A 21,224-nucleotide genomic window follows, 5' to 3' on the forward strand; every position below is an offset into this window, starting at 1 on the left:
CCTATCCTTGTTTTATCGTTATTTTCATGGCAGGTGCTCGTCTGAACTCCAATCCCTGGTCCCCCCTCGCCAATCTTTCACGAAAAACACCCGTCTAGCTGAATCCACTGTGAAAAATTTCCCCCACTCTATATCTGTGCCTAAATCAAAACGCGGATTTCATGAGCAAAGCTTCTTTGTTAGAACTGCACGCCTGTGGAACTCTGTTCCGTCTGCCTGCTTCCCTCCGGACTACAACTTGGATGTCTTCAAGTCTAATGTTAACAAATTCCTAATGAACCGCCCCCCCTAATTAAACACTTCATAAAATCTCCTCACTAACGTGATGTACTTGCAATAACCCTTATCCCTGAGTGGCTTCCGGGCCTTGATAAGTGGTGATCACTGTGTAAAAAAAAAAAAAAAAAAAAAAAAAATGTGAATGGCAAACGTAACAATAAATGCTTGGCTAGAAAAGGGGGTGGAGGGTATGATGAGCTGAAAAAATCCTTGACCAGCCCTAGAGATATTCACTTTATTTTTTTTTATTTTTTTTATTTATTTTTTTTTTTTTTTTAATCCTGTGAGATGAGGTTTCAGAATTTGTGTATTCATTCCTTTTGTAGGCTGTTATCCTCATCTTCATAGTTGTGGTTTCACCACATTTTGGCTAACATCCTCTGGCCCTCTTCCCATTCACTGAGATACTTATTTTCCAAACAAAGAGAATATCTATATTCATTTTTTTTGCGGATTGTTATCCTCATCTTCATGGTTGTTTCACCACGTTTCGGCTCCTCCTCTGGCCTTCTTCAGGTAATTAACTGCTACAGGATAGGAATGCTGAGTTTCTTAACTGTATCCCCAGTAATTACTGCCTTCCATAGTTGTTGTCGCACCAAGTTTTGGCCAACTAAATCTCTGGCTTGCTTGTGTAGGATTAAAACCGCTTCTCTTGACAATGCTCATTTGGAACCATAGATAGAGTGGATAGAGGTGTTCAGTCTCTATGGTTCCAGGTGAACATTGTCAGAAGCTAGCGGTTTCAATCCTATGCAAGCAAGCCAGAGGTTTAGTAAACCAAAACATGGTGAAACAACAATTATGGAAGGCAGTAATTACTGGAGATACAGTTGAAAGACTCAGCATTTCCATCGCTTCGCAAAGATGGATGCAAAGATATTTAATGGGCGTTTTTAACTTTTAATCTTGTGGATAAAAATAAAAAATAGGTTAAAAATTCTTGTATAAACGAGTATTTCAGTGGCTTTTTGACAAGTTTCTGTCCTCTTCAGCAATTTTGTTTTCCTTTTTTCATAACTCCCACCTCTCCATCCATCGTTCATCAACTATATTTTTCTTGGTTAAAATTCTTGTTTGATTCACTAATACAAAAACAAAAAAAAAAATGACTCCTTTCAAATGTAAAGATGGTGAAAACAGGCATATCAACTAAAACAAGACATGACAAATAGTTTGGTTGTTTTACTTTACAATCTATTAAGCAATTTCAGTTTTTTAATGCAAAATCCAGTCATTTTAGTAAAAATGTTCATACTTCAACTCCTTTAAATCTTTATGCTGTTTGATTTGATTGTTTTATAGAGGAAAATTGTTATCTATGGTTTTGCAGAACATGATTGAGTTTTACAAAGAGAAAGAAAAAAAACAATAACATCAATGTTTAGTGCATTTTAGGTCAAGAAGCTGATTTCTTCAGACTGTCTGATCTGGTAGCAGCAAAGATATTACACACAAAAATAAATGAAACAAATCAAATTGGAATGGGAGTTAGTGGAAATTTTGACAATAAAATTTTTAATTTTATGAAAATAAGGGCAAACTTACCATCACCAGCAGATGCCATCGTTTCTCCTAAAAAAAAGAAAAAAAAAAGATTAAAAAAATAACACAAGACAAAAATTAAAAAAAAAAAACATTTGAAAGAAAAGATTGTCAAGAATTTCTCTATTAAAAAAAAACATCAAGAAAAATCTGTGTGATGAAACGACAATGTCATTCCAAAAATCACTTTTATTGATCAAGTAGTTTTATTTTTATAAAGAAAATCATTTTTAAGCAATTAATGGGAATCCATAGGCATGACAACATAAACTATGCAAGTTTGAATTATTGTTGACTGTTTGAGAAATTTTTTTTCAATATGGCAGGCAAGGCAGTCACTCCTCCGATACTCATAAAATTTGATTTTCTTTATAAAAATAAAACCACTTGATCAATTTACATGATTTTTGGAGTATATTTTCATTTTGTCGCAGGTAGATTTTTCTTTATATTTTTTTTAATATAGGGGGAATTCTGAAATAAAAGGAAAGATATAAAATCTTAAATACAAAACAAAAAATGTCTCATTAAAACATACAAATCTAAGAAATAAAATATTAAAAAAAAATAATTTTGGTACTTATCCAGAATAAGTATCGCGCTATTTTTAGATAGGATTTTTAAGTTAAATTGAATTTTGACTATATCTTTTGTTTATTAAATTGTTAGGTGAATAGTTACAAAACGCCCTACCCTCCCCATGTTAAGAATGGTTATCTAAATAATGTCATTTCAGCACAATCCATATTCTACATAAGAACCTTAATTTTATTTATCTTTAATCACTTTTACATGCTATTTATCATCATATACATATATTCGGTATAACATTCATTTTATGTGCTGACATGCGTTTCATGGCTTTTATAAATTAACTTCCAAACTAGTCTATCTCTGGTTAAGTTTTTATAATAGTAATGGCATTTTTATTAATCAATTTTTCCCAAATTTTTAATATTAAAATTTATAAAGTTGAATTTTAAAATATTCTCTTAAAACTCAGTTATTTATCCTAGAACTTTTTTAATAAAAACTCATATAAAAGAAAAATATTAGGTTTGAAGTCATGTTTCATGTAATTAAATTGTATTAAGACTGAGTTAACACGCTTTATCATCATCAAATTGATTTATAAAAATGTCATTGCTATTATCATCATCTAAAAGTATTAAGAAATGAACCATTGTGTGCATATAGAAATTTAAACAATGAAACCATTTTAAAATGAACAATCATTTATTGTTATAAGACCTAACTAGAAATAGGTTAGTTTCAAAGTCAGATTATTAAAGCCATCAAACTTGTTTCCTTCACTAACTACAAGAAACCTTCTCTACCACCAATAGCAATGGCCAAAGACTATCTGAAAGTACATCTTTTAAACTCCTCGGCCTAACGTTCACAGAAAACAGGAGTTGGAAAAATTACATTGAGAGCATTGCCAGAACCGCCGCGAAAAAGGTAGGTTCTCTCTACCGTACTAGAAAGCTACTAACGCTTGAAAGTATCCTGTACCTCTATAAGGCCACCATTCGCCCATGTATGGAGTATTGTTGTCATATTTGGGTTGGTGCATCTGCTACTAGTCTCTCACTCCTAGACAAGGTTCAAAAGAGAGTCGCCAACTTGATAGGTCCTGAACTGTCATCTAAGCTTCAGCCTCTGTCCCATCGACGAAATGTAGCATCCCTCTGCCTGTTCTACAAGTACTTTAACGGTGAATACTCTGACGAACTGCAAGCACTTGTACCCCCCCCCTCGACGTAAATACCCCCAACAAACCCGATGAGCAACAAAATCCCACCCCTTCACAGTTGAGATACCTAGATGTAAGAGAGCATTCTACTCCAGTTGTTTCTTCCCAGAACCGCTAGACTTTGGAATTCCCTTCCAGGTTCCTGCTTCTCCAACTGTACTGACATGCAGAAGTTCAAGTGTAACGTGAACCGACATCTTACTGCCCAACTCACCACATAGTACCCCTGTAGCTTATGTCCGTGATAGTAGCCCTCTACATCAAACTAGCAAAAAAAAAAAAAAAACACATGCCAGCATATAAAATGGACATTAACCCAAATATGGTGATGATGCAAAAATGGCTTGATTATATTTTTAAATTCTAATTTTTTTTTTAATTTATTAAGTCACTCATTCAAACTAAATGAGAAAATATAAATTTTGTAAGTGTATTTTTATTTAGTTTATGATTAAACTTGACTCACCCATGTACACAATCTATAACTCTGCTTTATATCATAAACGAGAACACAAAAAATAGTGCTTATCCAATTTACAACCTAATAACATGCAACTTCGCATCAGCATCTTCTGACAGGTTACCGAAGCAGTTGAAAAACACTGAAGTAATTAACCAATCTGCTGCCAGAAGACAAAAGCATGAAATTCATTAAATCGAGAAAAGTTTTTTTTTAAACAAAAAATGATTTTCAACACTATATGTTTAAGTCCCCACCTTCCCCTATGTTAAGAATGGCTTTCTAAACAGAAACATGGGGAGGAGGACACACTGCATTTTAAAATCTGGCTTCTTACGTAAAGTGTCGGAAGATGCTGACACAAAGTTGCCAGAGATTGGGTTGTAAATTAGAGAAGTACCATAAATTATATTTTTTATTTCATTGAAAATTTACTTTTTAGGACAATGAATAAAGTTAGTACAGAGCCAAGATTGATTTATAAATTGAATTATAATATTAATATAAACAGATAAGAGAGTGTTAGAAAAAATGAAATAAAACTCGACTAACCATCAGGAGAAAATCGAACAACATTCACAGCTTTTGTGTGTCTTTTTAAATTGGATAAAAATTCAACCGTGCCTTTTCCAGATTCATCCACTTTGAACTGCCAAATCTTAAGTAAAAAAGAAAAAAAAAGATTCATTCACAATTTTGAGTTTCTTTTTTCTTTTTAATAACATATCACTGAAATAAGAAAAATGGAATTTGGTTATTAATCATGATAACAGACATAAAATGTCAATGATGTGCATTTTTCAAGTTTCAAAACATTTCTCAAGTCAAAAAATATATCAGGTGGTGGAAAATAGTTGAAAAAAACGCGTTGTTTAAAAAGTTTCAGTACAAAAAAAAATGAAAACTGAAAAAGAAAAAGAAAAGTAAAAAGAAATACAAAAAAGAAAAAAGAGAAAAGGAAAACAAATAAGTCACAAATTTTTTGCCACACAAACTACATGCCAGAGGGTAAATAAACACTAAAAGTGAATCACATTATTATGGATTATTGAATACAGAAGATTGCAAAAAAAAAAAAAAAAATTGTAATGGATTGAAAATAGTGTTAAACAGATCACAAATCTGATGAAGTGTATTTGTTTTAAAACAATGTCAGTAATACTAATCTGTTTTATGAAATTTGTGAATGAAATTGTATTTATGCAGTGGTCACAAGGACTTCCTGCAAGTGGTAAATGAAAAAAATAAAAATTGATTGAAATAATATTACATGCCCATGAAGAAATGAAAATATCATATTCCAAAAATCACTAAATTAAACAGATTTTTAAATAAGAAAATAAAAAATTATGAGTAAACTCTCACCGCGCTATCTTAAAAATAATCTCAAGAAAGGGAGATAACTTAAGAATGGTTTATACTTGCAAGATGTTTGTTGTAATTTCAATGAATTTTAATCAATCAATAACTTATTTTCTTTATAAAAATAAAACTAATTAATCAATTTACATGATTTTTGGAATATGATATTTTCATTTTGTCACAGGTGTATACAACCATAGAGATTATTCTTTATCTTAAGTTAAGAATAATTATTGATAAGAACCAACATTTTTTTTAATTTATGTTAACATAAATCTTAAGGTTTTGAGAAGGCTAACATGAAATGCATAAAAAATAAAATAAACATTAAAAATTAAGTCATCAAATCTACTTTTAACAAAGAGTCGGGTCATTGTGTTAATCCAATGTAATGTTATTCTGTCAATCTGAAATGTATAGGAAAGTTGTGAGCGAAACAGTTGAATTTGTGAGTGATTTTTCCCAGTCGCGACTAGAAATAATAAAACTTTCGATTGTTTTTTTTTTCGCCAATAATCTTCCAAAGTTCATTACTGAGTGAAAAATGTCTTTTCAACCTTTATTTTTTTTTAATAAATGAGCAAAGTCAAATAATTGAAACTATAAAAGCTTTAAAAAATTCAAATTTTATAAAAACACAAAAATGCAATTTCTCTTAAAAAAAAAAAAAAAAAAAAAAAAGAAAGTACCTGACCACCTCCCATGACTATATACCACTTTAAGCGAATTTCTTAAATGCTGCCCCCGTCTAGAAAGATTTCTCTTTACGGTCCATTGCAATGACCAGGTTACTTTGTGGGTGGTTATCTCAGCACATTCCGTAAACTTCAAAATTTTTTTGTCTTTTTTAAAGATAGGAAAAAAAAACTTAAAAATAAAGCAAACTGAAATTCAATTTTAAAAATAAAATATATTGTTATAAAAAGAAAAACAAAAATGACTAAAAACCCAACCCCCATAAGCAGAAATTAGGTCAACATCGCAACGGCATTATGCCAATTAGGCCAACATCACAATAACATTATGACGTTGCAAATTTGTTTTTAAATGAACAGCATTCACATATGCATACATTTGTTAAATGATTTTGGTTTTAATTTAATTAGTTTTACTATGCAATAATCTATATCTGTTTGAAAAAGAATCGACTGATGTCGGCCCACTGCTACGAATTCGGAAAATATTTGTGATTTAGGTACGTAATGATCATGCATTTAATAGTAATCTGATCTTTAAATCAACCCTCAGTTAAATCAACCGCCGATAAAAAAAATGCCAAGTAAATACTACAAAGTACAAAACAAAAAATATATAAAAAAGTCTTTTAAACCTATTTTAATGCAAAAGCTTACCAAAATAAACATTTTCAAAAATATTAAAAATAAAAAACAAAACATCCGCCTTATGGCGGACGCAAACGCAAAAACTAATAGTGATGAGAGAACCCTCTAACCCACTCAGCTACAGTGATGGTCATAACGTGATGTTGCAAATTTATGTATTTAAGGTATCTGAGATATGAACAGTTCACACATGCGAACACGTTGAATCGTTTAGAAAAAGAGATGATTTTACATGCCCCTCCCCATCAGATTCTGCGGTCGTTAAGGCAGAAAATTTTTTTTTTTTTTTTCTGAATTTTCGATATTACACGTCTGAAGGATCTGAAATACCATACTCATAGTAGTCCGTTTTGTAGTTTTTGACTTTTAGTTGGACACACACACACTAGACAATTGAGATTTATATAACAGAAAATTGACAGCAAAGAAAAACATACTCTGACAAATTTGTCAACTCCAGATGTGGCTAGCCGTTGGATTGGCCTATTTCCAGGCTGGAAGTCAACAGCATAAATCGGATCACGTTCATGCCAGGAGATTTCAGGTGTAACAACTTTCATCTGAAAAAACAAAAAAAAAAAAAAAAAAAAAAAGTAAATTAAAATAAAATCCAGTCCTTTCGTTTTATTATTTTACATGCAAAGTAGATTAATATGAAAAATCACAAGATTTAACATCTAATCAAAAGTTCAATGGTTTCAAAATTACTTTTTAATTTCAAAGTGTCACGATAGTAAAAGTCAGCCATTTTTTTGATTACAAATGGATTCAAAATAGTTTAAATTGACATGGCACCTATTTTTTTTTATATCTCTTCAATTGTGTATTCACAATATCTAAAGTGAAAATTTCTGGATGGGAAAGTGTACATGAGACATAACTCAGTTTTTAGACTAAATATGGCTTCAATCATGGGAGCATCCTCTACAAGATGTACGTACCACAAACCAGGTGGGTTAGTGAGCAAAAATGAATGAAATTCCGGTTCTTGTCCAGAAAAAAATACAAAAGTACAGAAAAAAATCTATATGATTTACGTACTTATCTCGGAACGAATGTCTTATTCCAAAAATCATAGAAATTAATCAAATAGTTAAAAAAAAAAAAAAAAAAAGGAACTAACAAAGAATCAAATTTTATGAGAAAGTAAGAGATTGTGTTAAGGTCTGCCGTGTTTAATAAAGGGAGGAAACGCAATTCAAATTATCGAGGTTTTAAAATCAGCTTTATAATGTCTACAAGTATACTATGAATACTCATAAAAAATGATTTCCTATATAAAAACTACTTGATCAGTTTACATGATTTTTGGAATATGACCTTAGTCCATGATGGCTATATATATAGAGAGAGATTTTTCTATATTTTTGCTTTTTTAATTAGGTTGAATCCTGTACAAGTACAGGAATTCCTTTTAATTTCAACTTGTGATAGCTTGGGGGGGGGGGGGGATAGATCAAAAAATGTTTTTTAATCTGTCAATAATCTTACAAAAGATAGTCTGAAGTCTAAAGGGAAAATTTGTTGAATCAAATTTAAATTTGCTCCTTTCTCCCAAAAAGAAGAATGAGATGTGAATATTTGTTCCTGTAACGACTAAAACTTCAAGGAATGAAAACCAAATATGTTACTAAATCCAAGATAAGTTACTCTTCTACCTATCTTTGGTTTATTTGTGTTTAAAAGCTTTTTTTTTTTTTTAGTTCAAAACAGTGTCCACTTTGTTAAGTCATAATCATAGAAATTAATCAAATAGTTAAAAAAAAAAAAAAAAAAAAGGAACTAACAAAGAATCAAATTTTATGAGAAAGTAAGAGATTGTGTTAAGGTCTGCCGTGTTTAATAAAGGGAGGAAACGCAATTCAAATTATCGAGGTTTTAAAATCAGCTTTATAATGTCTACAAGTATACTATGAATACTCATAAAAAATGATTTCCTATATAAAAACTACTTGATCAGTTTACATGATTTTTGGAATATGACCTTAGTCCATGATGGCTATATATATAGAGAGAGATTTTTCTATATTTTTGCTTTTTTAATTAGGTTGAATCCTGTACAAGTATATAAAAACTACTTGATCAGTTTACATGATTTTTGGAATATGACCTTAGTCCATGATGGCTATATATATAGAGAGAGATTTTTCTATATTTTTGCTTTTTTAATTAGGTTGAATCCTGTACAAGTACAGGAATTCCTTTTGAATTTTTTTTTATTTTTAATTATGTTTAATTTTATTTGTTTAAATTATGTTTAAAAAGGATGTGTCCTCTATAGTATTAGACCTAACTGAATGGTTAATTGTAGGTATTGACCATTTCATACCCTCTAAAAAGTTTCAGCAAAAACCTAACAGCCAGCCATGGTTCTCTCCAGAATGTGCTGCTGCCATTGCGCACAGAAATCACTTTTTCCACTGCTTCAAACGTAATAGATGTATGGAAACTAAAGCCGTTTTCAGGACTGCCAGCAACCATTGTAAGAAAGTAATAAGGAGCACAGAGAGTTGTATGCTCAATCTGTTAAGTCCAAAGTAGCTGAGCAGCGGCTTGGTTCCCACCAGTTTTGGCAAATAGCAAACAGAATCCTGAACAGAAGCGTGTGCTCCATCCCAACTATTATCAATGGACCTGAGGTAATCTCGTCAGCATCAGACAAAGCCAAACTCTTTGTCAAGAACTTTGCAGCTAATTCTACCCTTTGCGACCAAGACCGCCAACCCCCAATATTTCCTCCTGTATCAGAAAACACGCTATGTGATATACGTATATCTGTACGTGATGTTGCCAAGCTAATCAAAAACCTTGATTCCAGTAAAGCAACTGGCCCTGATGGTATTCCAATTATAGTACTCAAAAAACTTCAACCTGAACTAGCGCCCATACTTACAAAACTGTTTAAACGTTGTCTTAAGGAGAATAGTTTCCCATCTCCCTGGAAAATCTCATCAGTATGCCCTGTATTTAAGAATTCAGGTGATCGCTCATCCCCCTCTCAGTACAGGCCAATAAGTCTCCTGTGCGTCATGAGTAAGTTGCTAGAATCTGTGTTAAATACAGAAGTAATTAAACATCTCAACAAAAATAACCTTCTTAGTGACACTCAATATGGTTTCCGTTCTGCTAGATCTACAGCAGATGTCCTTACAGTTATATCGCATAGGATTAGCAAATCTCTCGACGGTGGCAATCTTTCTAGGGCAATTGCTCTTGACATATCTAAAGCCTTTGATAGGGTATGGCATAAAGGTTTACTTCATAAGATCGCTAGCTATGGTATAGCTGGAAAAGTCTTCTCAATTATTAAATCATTTCTTTCTGATAGGTTCATAAGAGTAGTAGTTGAGGGGCAAAAATCAGAAGCTCACAGTATTAATGCCGGTGTCCCTCAGGGATCCATCCTGGGCCCAACTCTTTTCCTGATCTACATTAATGATCTTCCAAATCATATCCTTACATCATTTGTAGACATTTATGCTGACGACACTACCATTTATGGTACCACATCTAAGACAGTAAACGAGCAAGTACTCTCCAATTCTCTCTCCTCTGATCTTGAGCATGTAGTACAATGGGGAAAGGAGTGGCTGGTTACTTTTAATGCATCTAAAACCAAGCTTCTCTCTTTACATCATCAACATTTTAATCCACATTCGTCATCAATTGAAATGAATGGCTCTCGTCTTCAGGAGGCCTCAAGTTTTGACAAGCTTCTGGGCTTGACCATTACTCCTGATCTTAAATGGAGCACGTATATCAAATCTGTTGCCAAGGCCGCTGGAAAAATGGTGGGATCTTTCTATCGATCCAGTAGATATCTCACTGCTGATGCTATTCTCTATCTATATAAGAGCCAGGTACGTCCAAGGATGGAATACTGTTGCCACATCTGGGCAGGAGCTGCTAGAAAGGACTTGTCCTGCCTTGATAGAGTTCAAAATAGACTTCGTAGCCTCGTAGGAGATGTCCTTTTCTCCTCCTTACTACCTCTATCTCACAGAAGAGATGTTGCGAGTTTGTCTCTGATGTATCGTTATTTTCATGGAAAGTGTTCAACTGAGCTTCAATCTATGGTCCCCCCTCGCCAAACTTTCACAAGAAACACTCGTCTAGCTGTAAACACTATCAATAATTTCCCCCACTCTTTATCTGTGCCTAAACCTAAACATAGATTCCATGAACAAAGCTTCTTTCTTAGAACTGCACGCCTGTGGAATTGTCTTCCGTTTTCCTGCTTTCCGGCTGACTACAATATGGTTGTGTTCAAGTCTAAGGTAAATAAGTTCTTGATGAGCCGTTCCATATAAGTTATTAAATTTACCAAATTTTCATTACTAATGATTACTATATTGACCAACTTCTACTGTACACTCTTAACCCTTATCCTTGAGTGGCCTCTGGGCCCTGATAATGTGGTGATGCCTTTGTAAAAAAAAAAAAAAAAAAAAAGTTAGAACAAAAAATGGCTGTCCATAAGTCCTGCATGAGGATCCTTGATAACTACTCAAAACCGAAAATTAAAAATGCTGATACATCAAATAAATGTCAATAACCCTTCAAAAATGGAACTTTCTATCAGTAATTTGTTTGATTTTCAATTTTTGAGCAATTGGATTAGATTAGTGGTAAAAAATTCGTAAATATCCATAAAAAGTTAGAATGGGCTGAAAATGAAGATCATTTTAAGTTAAATTTATATGCAAAACTGATTTCTTACTGAAAATTCTCATTTTTTTCTTTTTTTTTTTTTGCGCCTAAAAAAACAGATGCAATCTCATTTTAGAGGAATGGCTTAGCCAAAGATGTTAATCTCCAAAATTGCTATTATTTTGCTTTTCTTTTTATAGTAAAATAAATTAATAACAACCAAATCTTTATAATTAGGAAAAAATATAAAAATTCTTCCATAAAGGGAAAGTGGAGAATTGTTAACAGAGACCCCTCCCAATTTAAAGAATGGTTTTCTACTTAACATTTTTATGTAGAAACTCATTCTTGACACGGGTACCGACTTTGTTTACAATTCTGTTCCTACACTTTTTTTCATTTTTTTTTTATTTTAGACACAAATCAAACTTTTTGTTTATGAAAATCAACTACAAGAAAAACACAAGAAAAAGTATTTAAGATCTACTCTTGTAATATAGTCCCCCCCCCTTCCCTAGTGTATTTTTAATGTTTTGCAAAATATATGCAGACTTTACATAACAGTTTACTGTCATGTGAAGATTTTAAAAAGTATAAAATCCCTAATGTTTAGAAATTTTTAAAGAATTGGAATTGGTAATTGTATCAGATTCGGCAAAAATTTTGGAATCATCACATTACTAAAGAAGTATTAGTGACGCATCTAGGATAGTACAGCTTGGAGAATTCATTTAAGCTTTCAGTCACCTACAATTCTGCCTGTGGTCTTAACATGAGATCACAAGACACGAAAGTCCAAATCTATCAAGCGCTTGTTCGGACAATGTTTTTCTACAGCTATGAAACCTAAACAAAAGGCTAGAAGTGTTCAATCAATACATCTGCTGAATTCTGGATTTGCTGGTACAATTTTTTCTCCAATACCTAAGTTGGAACATGCTGCAAGATCATCCGCCACAATCAATCTCTTTTAAAGAGTAAACTTTGATGGTTCAGTCACCGGAACCCAAGAAAGTTTATTCACAAAGCAGTAGTTGATGGCGCCCCAGTGGTCAGCTAAAGATGTGTTTACACAACATTAAAACAGATGTCAAACCTAGTGGCAATCCATAGTTTCAGCGCTGGTCTCAAGATTGGCTCTCATCACTATCTTGTCTGATACAAACCATAGTGCATGGTCTGAATTTATCCAGGACACTGTATTCTACAAGAGGAGTCAGCTCAACTGATCCTGGGTGAATCTCTCCTGCCAACAGGAGTAAGCATTCAGAATGAAACCGTTCAGGCATGTTGGTTAAAACTGTTTTGTTACATCTCTCCTGCCAAAGAAGATTCCATGTACGAGGCAGTTAAATTTCATTGAGACCTGTGTTATTCCAACCTCTTTAGTGCTCCGGATAGATTACTTCTCGTTGGGACATCTTTTATTAAGGTAGTTGGTCGAATGGATCAACAACTGGCTCATTGGGGCTGGAATGTTTTCTGCTGAGTCTGTAGGATTGGTAACAGTAGTGGCTTCTGATTCATTTGGGGATTCTGCAGCTGCGACTGGAACTTTTGGGTACAAGGGCAAAGGAACTTGCGGTTCCTGGGTTATATGTTAGCATCTTCTCATTTCGTTAGCCATGTCTTAAGTAATTCGCAATTGTATTATTATCACTTGCATTAAGAATTGAAATTTTACCTTATCTCTGAAAAGAGTCAATTAGAACTGAACTTAATACTTTATCCATTACACCACGGGTCTTGCAGACATTCAAAAGTATTTCGAATAATCCAAATACTCATTGTCATCTCAAAAATTCAAACCCAAATTAATTCTAGTTTTATAACAATTTGGTTTAGATAATAGTCAAATAATATTGTAATAATTATGGTTATATTATTAGGATATTGTTTTGTCATTAAATTATTAATTAAACCAAATTGTTATACAACTAGAATTTGGTTAAAAGATAAGATTTTGATGCTAATAGCGAAGAGGGGGTTGCGAAAGGCAGTGTGAAGGTGCCACTTGACCGTAATAAAGTAAATATAAGGCAAAGAGGTAACCGCAATAGCAAAGAAGGATGATAAACACAAATGTGGCAGCAACTTATCTTGGACATTTTCCCTGATAGTGGAGCAAATATCTGTTTGGCAGAACCCAAGCAGCTGAGGCAGTTAGGACTGAATGACTCAGTTGCTTCCTTGCTTCAAAAAGGTATTAGCAGTTGGTAGCTCCACTCTCATATGCAAAGGTTGGATCAATGCCGAGTTCAATGTTGAGGGTCATCTCACTACACAGCCTCTCTTCTGTGACAAAGTTGATCGCCTCTACTTTAGCAGGAAAAGATTTATAAGAGTTAACATACTACCAAATAGTTATCCTCATCAAATGCATTCATCCTGTTGCTCAAGCAGTCCAGCTAGATCGTCTCCCATCACTAACCCTAAACCACCACCAGCCAAATCAGCATACCTACCATTGGCACCAATTCCTGAAAATGTGGTTAAACTTGAGAAATTCATCAGAGTTGCTTGGGTGTATGCTCTTGATCCAGTTATGGCTCCATTCTGTGATCTAATAAAACCAATCCATAAATTGTACTGGGATGAACTTCTTGCTATTGCCTTCAAAAAATTCAGTCGCAATCGTAGAACTGGTCAAGAAAGGTTTTAAGTCGTTTAATTTGAAAAGGAGTACTTGTGTTTAGTCTGATTGGTGTAAAGAAGGAGTCGGGTACTTCTTACTGCAAAAGAACTGTGAATGCACGGATATAAACCCCTTGTGCTGTTCTGAAGGCTGGAAATTGATATTTGTAGGGTCACGCTTCACGAAAGAGGCTGAGCAAAACTACTCACCCACAGAAGGCGAAGTCTTAGCAGTATCGTGAGTATTGTAACATTCTTGTCTCTCCCTTGGCTGTGAGGACCTCATTGTTACATCAGACCAGAAACCATTGTTGGGCATCTTCAATGACCAAGAATAAGCAATCCGAGAATACAAAATCTCAAAGAATTAACCCTACCATGGAAGTTTACCAGTCCATTGCTTGGGCAGATACTTTGTCACGTAATCCAGATTCAATCACAGCAATTTTATTGCCTCTCAGTGACCATGACACACTTGATCAGACTGACATCTTTAGAGATGCATTGATGATGGCAATTGTCTCAGCCATGAGCAAGCTAAGCAGTATCACCCTTGATAATATCTCTAAAGCAGTACGGGAGGATCCCAAATGCCAAAATCTAATCTCAATCATCCAAACTGGCTTTCCTAATAAGCGTAATGGTATAACAGGTCATCCTATCGTATTGGGCAGTGCAGCACCGTCTCTCCACATTCAATGGAATTGTATTCTTAGATAAGAGGCTGGTTATCCCACAGGTCTTGAGGAAGGTTGTTCTGGATAACCTCCAAGCTGTCAATCAGGGTGTCTCAGGCACAAAATTCCAAGCAAATCACTGTGTTTATTCGCCCAGTCTTGATCAATGCAACTACAAAGACAATTGTCTTGATTGTGCAAAACATTCACCATCATATCCACCTCAGCCATTAATCTTGACTAAATCTCCAGAATACCCATTCTAGCAGATTTGCAGTGACTATTTTGAAATTGGCTCACATGCATAGCCAACCATTGTTGACAGATTTAGTGGGTGGATCTTCATCTATGCCTTGAGGGTTCATGAGGTCAATAGAAACATCCTTGTTAAAATCTTTCAGAACTTATTTGTTTCATAAGGTGTTTCTGAAGAATTGAGCTCTGATGGTGATTCAAAATATATGAGCGCAGAGTTCCAAACTTTTGTTTGCGGTGTAATGCACCGACTCATCAGTGGCATATTCTCAGTCCAATGGCAGAGCTAAGTTAGGAGTCAAGACAGCCAAAAGGATTGTACACAAGTGTTGATACCAATGGCAGTTTGAACTGCCATTGGTATCAATGTTGCTTGTGCTATATTCCAACACCAAAACACACCTATGCCTTATTTGAAGTTAATTGCTCAAATTCTATTATATGAGCAGATTCGTGATGGAATTCCGTCTCATCCCAAATACTATCAGTTGCACAAAGAGGGTTAATTCTGCAGAGGATAGGGAGGCATCCTTTGGAAAGCGCAATGAAGAGTTGTTGAAGCGGTATAATTCAAAAGTGCACGAGCTTCAGCCATTACTTGTTATGGTCAAATGTTCTTTTACAAGATAAAGACCAAAAGTGATTCTTGGTGGTCGCATTGTGGAAGTATTACCCAATTGTCAGTACAGAGCAAAAATGTTCCACTCTGGCCAAGTCACACTCCACAACAGGCATTTTCTGAGGTTGATGTCACTAAATGCAGTTACTGGTCATCAAATCATGCCATCAGCTGACAACCCCAGTACTGCTTGTTTCTCCACTCACTCATGCTCCTATACCTGTTGATGCTTCCCCTTCTAACATACTTAATAATGATACCACAGTGTCCGATGATTCGGCACTTGATTATATATCTCAGCCTGATCTACTTGGCCAACATCCTTTGCCCAACTCCATCACGGATACTATTATATGTGGGGAAGAAGATGAGCCAAACATTGAGAAACTTCCTACCGTTTCCACAACCCCGGTTTGAAAAAATGAACGATTTGAATGAATCCACATGGACTGTTCTGGAGTGGGAGAAAGAAGTTGAACAATATGCTCTGCTTTCTTTTTATTTTTTTGTTCATTCTTTTTCAGCAATTGACTAGCCTTTAGCCATTCATCAATCTCCATTTGATTAGAAGGGTTCAATTTCTAAGGCAATGTTCTACTAAATCGATTTTAGAAGCACTAAACATTTTCAGGCCAAATTACATGAATTTAGACTTTTTTTAAGCAGTTTGGCCTTTTGGGAATTTTGATTTAAAAAGTTGATTTTAGGGGTGAAGTTGCACATGCAAAAACATGGCGACAAGTCAAAACAATACGGAATACAGACTTGAATATCCCTAAAAATCAACTTCTTAAAAGGAAGTCAGTACTTGTTAAGATATAGTCGACAAATCAATTTTTTTTTTCTTAAATATATCGTTTTATGCAAAAACAATCTTACATACTTAATTGTCATGTTGAAAATAGTAATATATCCAAAGATTATGAAAATTCATCGAGTAGCATAACTGCTATTTTGTGTTTTTAGTAAAAAAGAAAAAAGTTTATTGCTATAGACAAATATTACAGCCATGAACAAGTAATCTAAAATATTTGTTTCTGACTTATATCCCCTGCATGAATACTCCTACTATCTATTATTGTTAGAAATTTGACAATTACATCATGCCTCCCATTGTATTTGTTTTGGACCAATCAGTTGATTATATTTGCTGCGTGGTTCACCTTGGCAGGCTTTTCGCATATGTGCCTCTCCTTTTTTAGTTCCACAGATGCAGCGAACGATGAAAGACAAACTCCAACTGAATGAGGAACATTGCACACCTCTTCCTGTTTGTTCATTTGAGACTTTTATTTAAGCCTAAATGAATAGGCAAAGTTATTACATTGTGTGTCAACTTGAAACTTATTTTAAGCCTAAATAATTAGGCTCAATAATTATTTCGAGTCTCACTGAAACTTTTAGGTCTGAATTGTCGACCTATTATTAAGGACCTTTCCTTCTATGAACATTAATTATGAACTTCTGTAATATCATCTCAATGCGAGAATTGAATCTTTTTACACCAGAAGGCATCATATCGACCCCCTTCAAATGGCTGTAAACTCAGATTTTCTCAAGACAGATGAACCTGCTTCCAGTTCCTGTTGAAGATGAAAAACTATCACTTTGAGGTTGTTGACAGCTCTTTTCAGAGGCACAACGGGCATTCCTTTTTGCAGCAGAGGATCTAATAACATTTGTATTGAATTTTAAGATAAGCCTTGTTGTGTTTGTCTTATTTTGCTACTGTCATGGAGCAAAAAGCAGGGGAGATAAAATATCTCACACTATAAGAAAAATGATATCTTACCCAATTTTCCGTAAAAAGTACTTTTAACTATAAATAATTTTCTACTCGATTTTTCGTAATTTTTGGATATATTACTATGACAATCAAGTACATACTATTGTTTTTGCTTGAAACGATATATTAAAAAAAATAAAAAAAATTAAAAAAATCGGTGCTAGTGCAGAGAGTGATCCGCGCTATTTTTTAAATCGTATTTCCAAGTTTAAAGTTTTGTTTTTTATTCAATTGTAAGGTTGAAGTATAGAATAGGCACAAAACACCCTTCCCTCCCCATGTTAAAAATGGCTTTTTAAATAATAACGTTATTATTTACGTCCGGATCACTCTCTGCATTTAGTACCAAAAAAATCGATCTGTCGATAGTATCTTAAGTATCAGTAAGTCTTTAGTTGGTACACTAGCGCACATTGACCTTAGATTAATAAATGAAAAATTCTTGGTACTTTTGCATTTGAATGCATAATGATAAATGCCATTTATTTCCATGAAGTTATTCGGGTGTGCCAAGCAGATGACAGGAAGAGACAGGAAACGGTCACTAAGTAGTTTTCTAGATATTAAGACATTTTTTTTTCCAATGCATTACTTAATGAATTTCAATGGTCGTCACCATTCTTAACATGGGGAGAGAGTGTAACAATTCGTGTGTGGGTTTTATGTAATAAGGCTCACTCAGCTGTTTCGGTTATTCCCGCCATCTGTTGGGCATACCAAGTGACTTTGTGGAAATCACAGGTCGATAAATATGTTACCGTGACACAGGCAGACATATATTTGATGGATTTCTAACAGTGTTTTGTACCCTATTCAACAGCAAGCACGCCGCCATTTTTCTTTTTCAAATATATTGATAAACATTGTATGATTTTCGAAAGATTACATGTTCTAAATTGAGTTAAACAATTAAAACTTTTGCAGATAGGTAGAGGAGTAACTTATCTTGTCTTTGATAACATTTATTTGTTATACATTTGTTTTTTGACCACTTTTGTATAGTAACACAAACCCAACTGAGCACCTCTACAAATTAAGTATTTTTTTCATTTTCTTTTTTTTTTTTTTTTTTTGGTAAATTTTTACATTAGTTCCACCTCCAAAATTTTGGAGGTATTTATTTTGAAAGTTGTTCTTAACATTTTTAAAGAAAATTGTGGAGGTGGACATATTTGTTTATCGCGCGCATACAACATGGCCGCCAGTGAATTAGTGTATAATGTAGGTATTTATATCTCGAAAACAACTTGCTCCGCAAAATTTAACTGAGATTTTCTTATTCAGTATAGTCGAAAACCTATGAAAGTCGTCATTTTAAATAAAGGGTTTGTATTACTATACAGTTTCGAAAAAGGGGTTTGTATTACTGTACACATAGATTCGAAAAAGTTGTCAAAAAACAATATAACAAATAAATATTATCAAAGGCAAGATAAGTTACTTTTCTACCAAACAGGATACATTTTTTGTGTTTTTATTCAATGTAACATGTTTATTCAGCTCGAAAAACATGCAGTGTTTACCGATGTATTGGAAAATTCCAAATGGCGCCCGCGCCCGACATTCTCTTTAATATGGTAAGTTTGGAAAAAGGTGTTATAAATAATAAACTAGATAAAATACTATTAATAAAACACCGAATATGTCCACTTGTGTCATGGTAACATATATTGAGTGAATTTCTAACAGTATTTTGTTTAGTTTATTATTTATAACACCTTTTCCCAAACTTACCGTGTTCGGGCGCCATTTTGAATTTTCCTATACCTCGTTAAACACTATGTTTTTCGAGCTGAATAAACATGTTACATTGAATAAAAACACGAAAAATATATCCAGTTTGGTAGAAAAGTAACTTATCTTGCCTTTGATAACATTTATTTGTTATATAAATTACTTTTCTACCAAACTGGATATCATTTTCGTGTTTTTATTCAATTTAACATGTTTATTCAGCTCGAAAAGCATACAGTGTTTACCGATGTATTGGAAAATTTAAAATGGCGGCCGACTCTCTCTTTAACACGGTAAGTTCGGAAAAAGGTGTAATAAATAATAAACTAGACAAAATACTGTTAGAAATTTGCTCAGTATATGTTACCGTGACATAACTTGACATATATTCGGTGTTTTTTTAATAGTATTTTGTCTAGTTTATTATTTATAACACCTTTTCCCGAACTTACCGTGTTAAAGAGAGTCGGCCACCATTTTGAATTTTCCAATACATAAACACTGTATGCTTTTTGAGCTGAATGAACATGTTAAATTGAAAAAACACGAAAATTATATCCAGTTTGGTAGAAAAGTAATTTATCTTGCCTTTGATAACATTTGTTATATATTTGTTTTTTGACAACTTTTTCGAATCTATGTGTACAGTAATACAAACCCAAAAAAAGACAAAACAAAGATAAGGAGGACGGCTTGTACACGTTAACCAATGTTTGTTCCCTCACCAGAAAAAAAATGAAATTCTAGTGGATTTAATTTCGTACTAATTCCCACACCCCTGTTCGATTAAAAGTAAATGAAAATTTAAAATATAAATACAGAGACGAGAAACGGTAAACACAGACACATGTTAAAACCATTTTATTGGTATTTTTGGTACTTGCGCACTTTTGCCACCGTGCTGAAATATTTTGAAAGCCATTCATAACATTGGGAGGGTGTTTTGTAACTAATCTGTGCTTTCAACTAACAATTTCATTACAAAAAATATATATCGTGGAACTTGAATTTAAACTGAAAAAATATTTTAAAAAGCACGGTTGTAAAAGTGCACAAGCACAGTATTTTTTTTTTTTTTAATGAGAGTACACAGCGTAGTATAAACACGTCCTACCTCCAGGTGTTACGAACGGCTTTCGGAATAAACACGAAAATTGGAAAGCAGTTCTTAACATGGGGGTTGAGGGTGTTTATACTACGGTGGATACTCTCATAAAAGAAAAAAAAACGATTTTATTAATACAAAGATAATAATTAGTCCATTTGGAGTTTGTTGATAGAGTTCAGTAAAATTAAACATCAAAAGTTTTAACTAAAACTATCTCTCTCTCTAATAAAAGTAAACATTAAAACAATTTCTACGAAAGAAAGTTCAAATAAACTTTGAAAAGTCGGTCATTTGTTAAATGGTAGAAGCGAAATAATAAATGAAACGATATTCTCACCTTAATTGGACGGCGAGGTTTTTGGTATTTATTCAATACGGAAATAAAAACAGATGAAGTCGTGGAAATTAAAGTAAAATGCGGTATCGGAGAAAAGAAGAAGACGAACTGAGATTTGGCGCGCAAAATTGCCCATAATGCATTAGTGTTTCTGGCCTCGAAAAAAAGGAATGGAAAAAACGGAACGTAAACGAAACAGTATTTTATTACAAGCGAACTCGTCTAGCCTTGCCTAGTCGTAAAATATGTTTTAATACATTTTAATTCATGCAGATTTCGTATTTATTATTACAGAGGAAATTTTTTATTGAATATTATATTGTACCTAAATTGTATATTATATCAAAAATTTTTTTTTTTAAATGACGTAGGTGCCATCAGCTAGAATCGAAACTAAAACGTTTACGCTCAACCCTACCGTTTGAGCTATCGAAAGATAGATAAGAAAGATTTAAAATGAAACCACTTACAGCAATGAGCAAAAGCAATAGAAATATGTCAGCAAGATGAAATGAACATTTTGCATTCCAACTTGCTGACATATTTTTGTACATAATATTCATCCATCCAAAAAAAATATTTAACTTGTTAAAAACCATCCTTGGTGTATGATTACTATTTCCTGTTAATTTCAGTGTTATGTGATCAGTAGCTTAAGGGTTTATCAATTAAACATTTA

The 21,224-nt window shown here is 33.5% G+C and overlaps 1 protein-coding gene across 1 annotated transcript in view; it reads right to left on the reverse strand.

Moving 5' to 3' along the window:
• LOC145289360 (chromatin assembly factor 1 subunit B-like) overlaps nt 1-20,683 on the reverse strand; it is a 59,115-nt gene extending 38,432 nt beyond the window's left edge. Inside the window, exons 1-4 of the mRNA XM_080136410.1 lie at nt 20,546-20,683; nt 7,183-7,305; nt 4,593-4,698; nt 1,828-1,854 (exon numbers count right to left, since the gene is read on the reverse strand). Of these exons, the coding sequence (XP_079992536.1) occupies nt 1,828-1,854; nt 4,593-4,698; nt 7,183-7,305 (256 nt within the window). The 5' untranslated portion in view covers nt 20,546-20,683. The remainder of the gene's footprint in view (nt 1-1,827; nt 1,855-4,592; nt 4,699-7,182; nt 7,306-20,545) is intronic.
• Nucleotides 20,684-21,224: the final 541 nt, after the last annotated feature.

The sequence above is a fragment of the Euprymna scolopes genome, chromosome 1 (genome assembly GCF_053919585.1).
Source record: "Euprymna scolopes isolate OS-2025 chromosome 1, ASM5391958v1, whole genome shotgun sequence".
NCBI classification, from domain to species: domain Eukaryota; kingdom Metazoa; phylum Mollusca; class Cephalopoda; order Sepiida; family Sepiolidae; genus Euprymna; species Euprymna scolopes.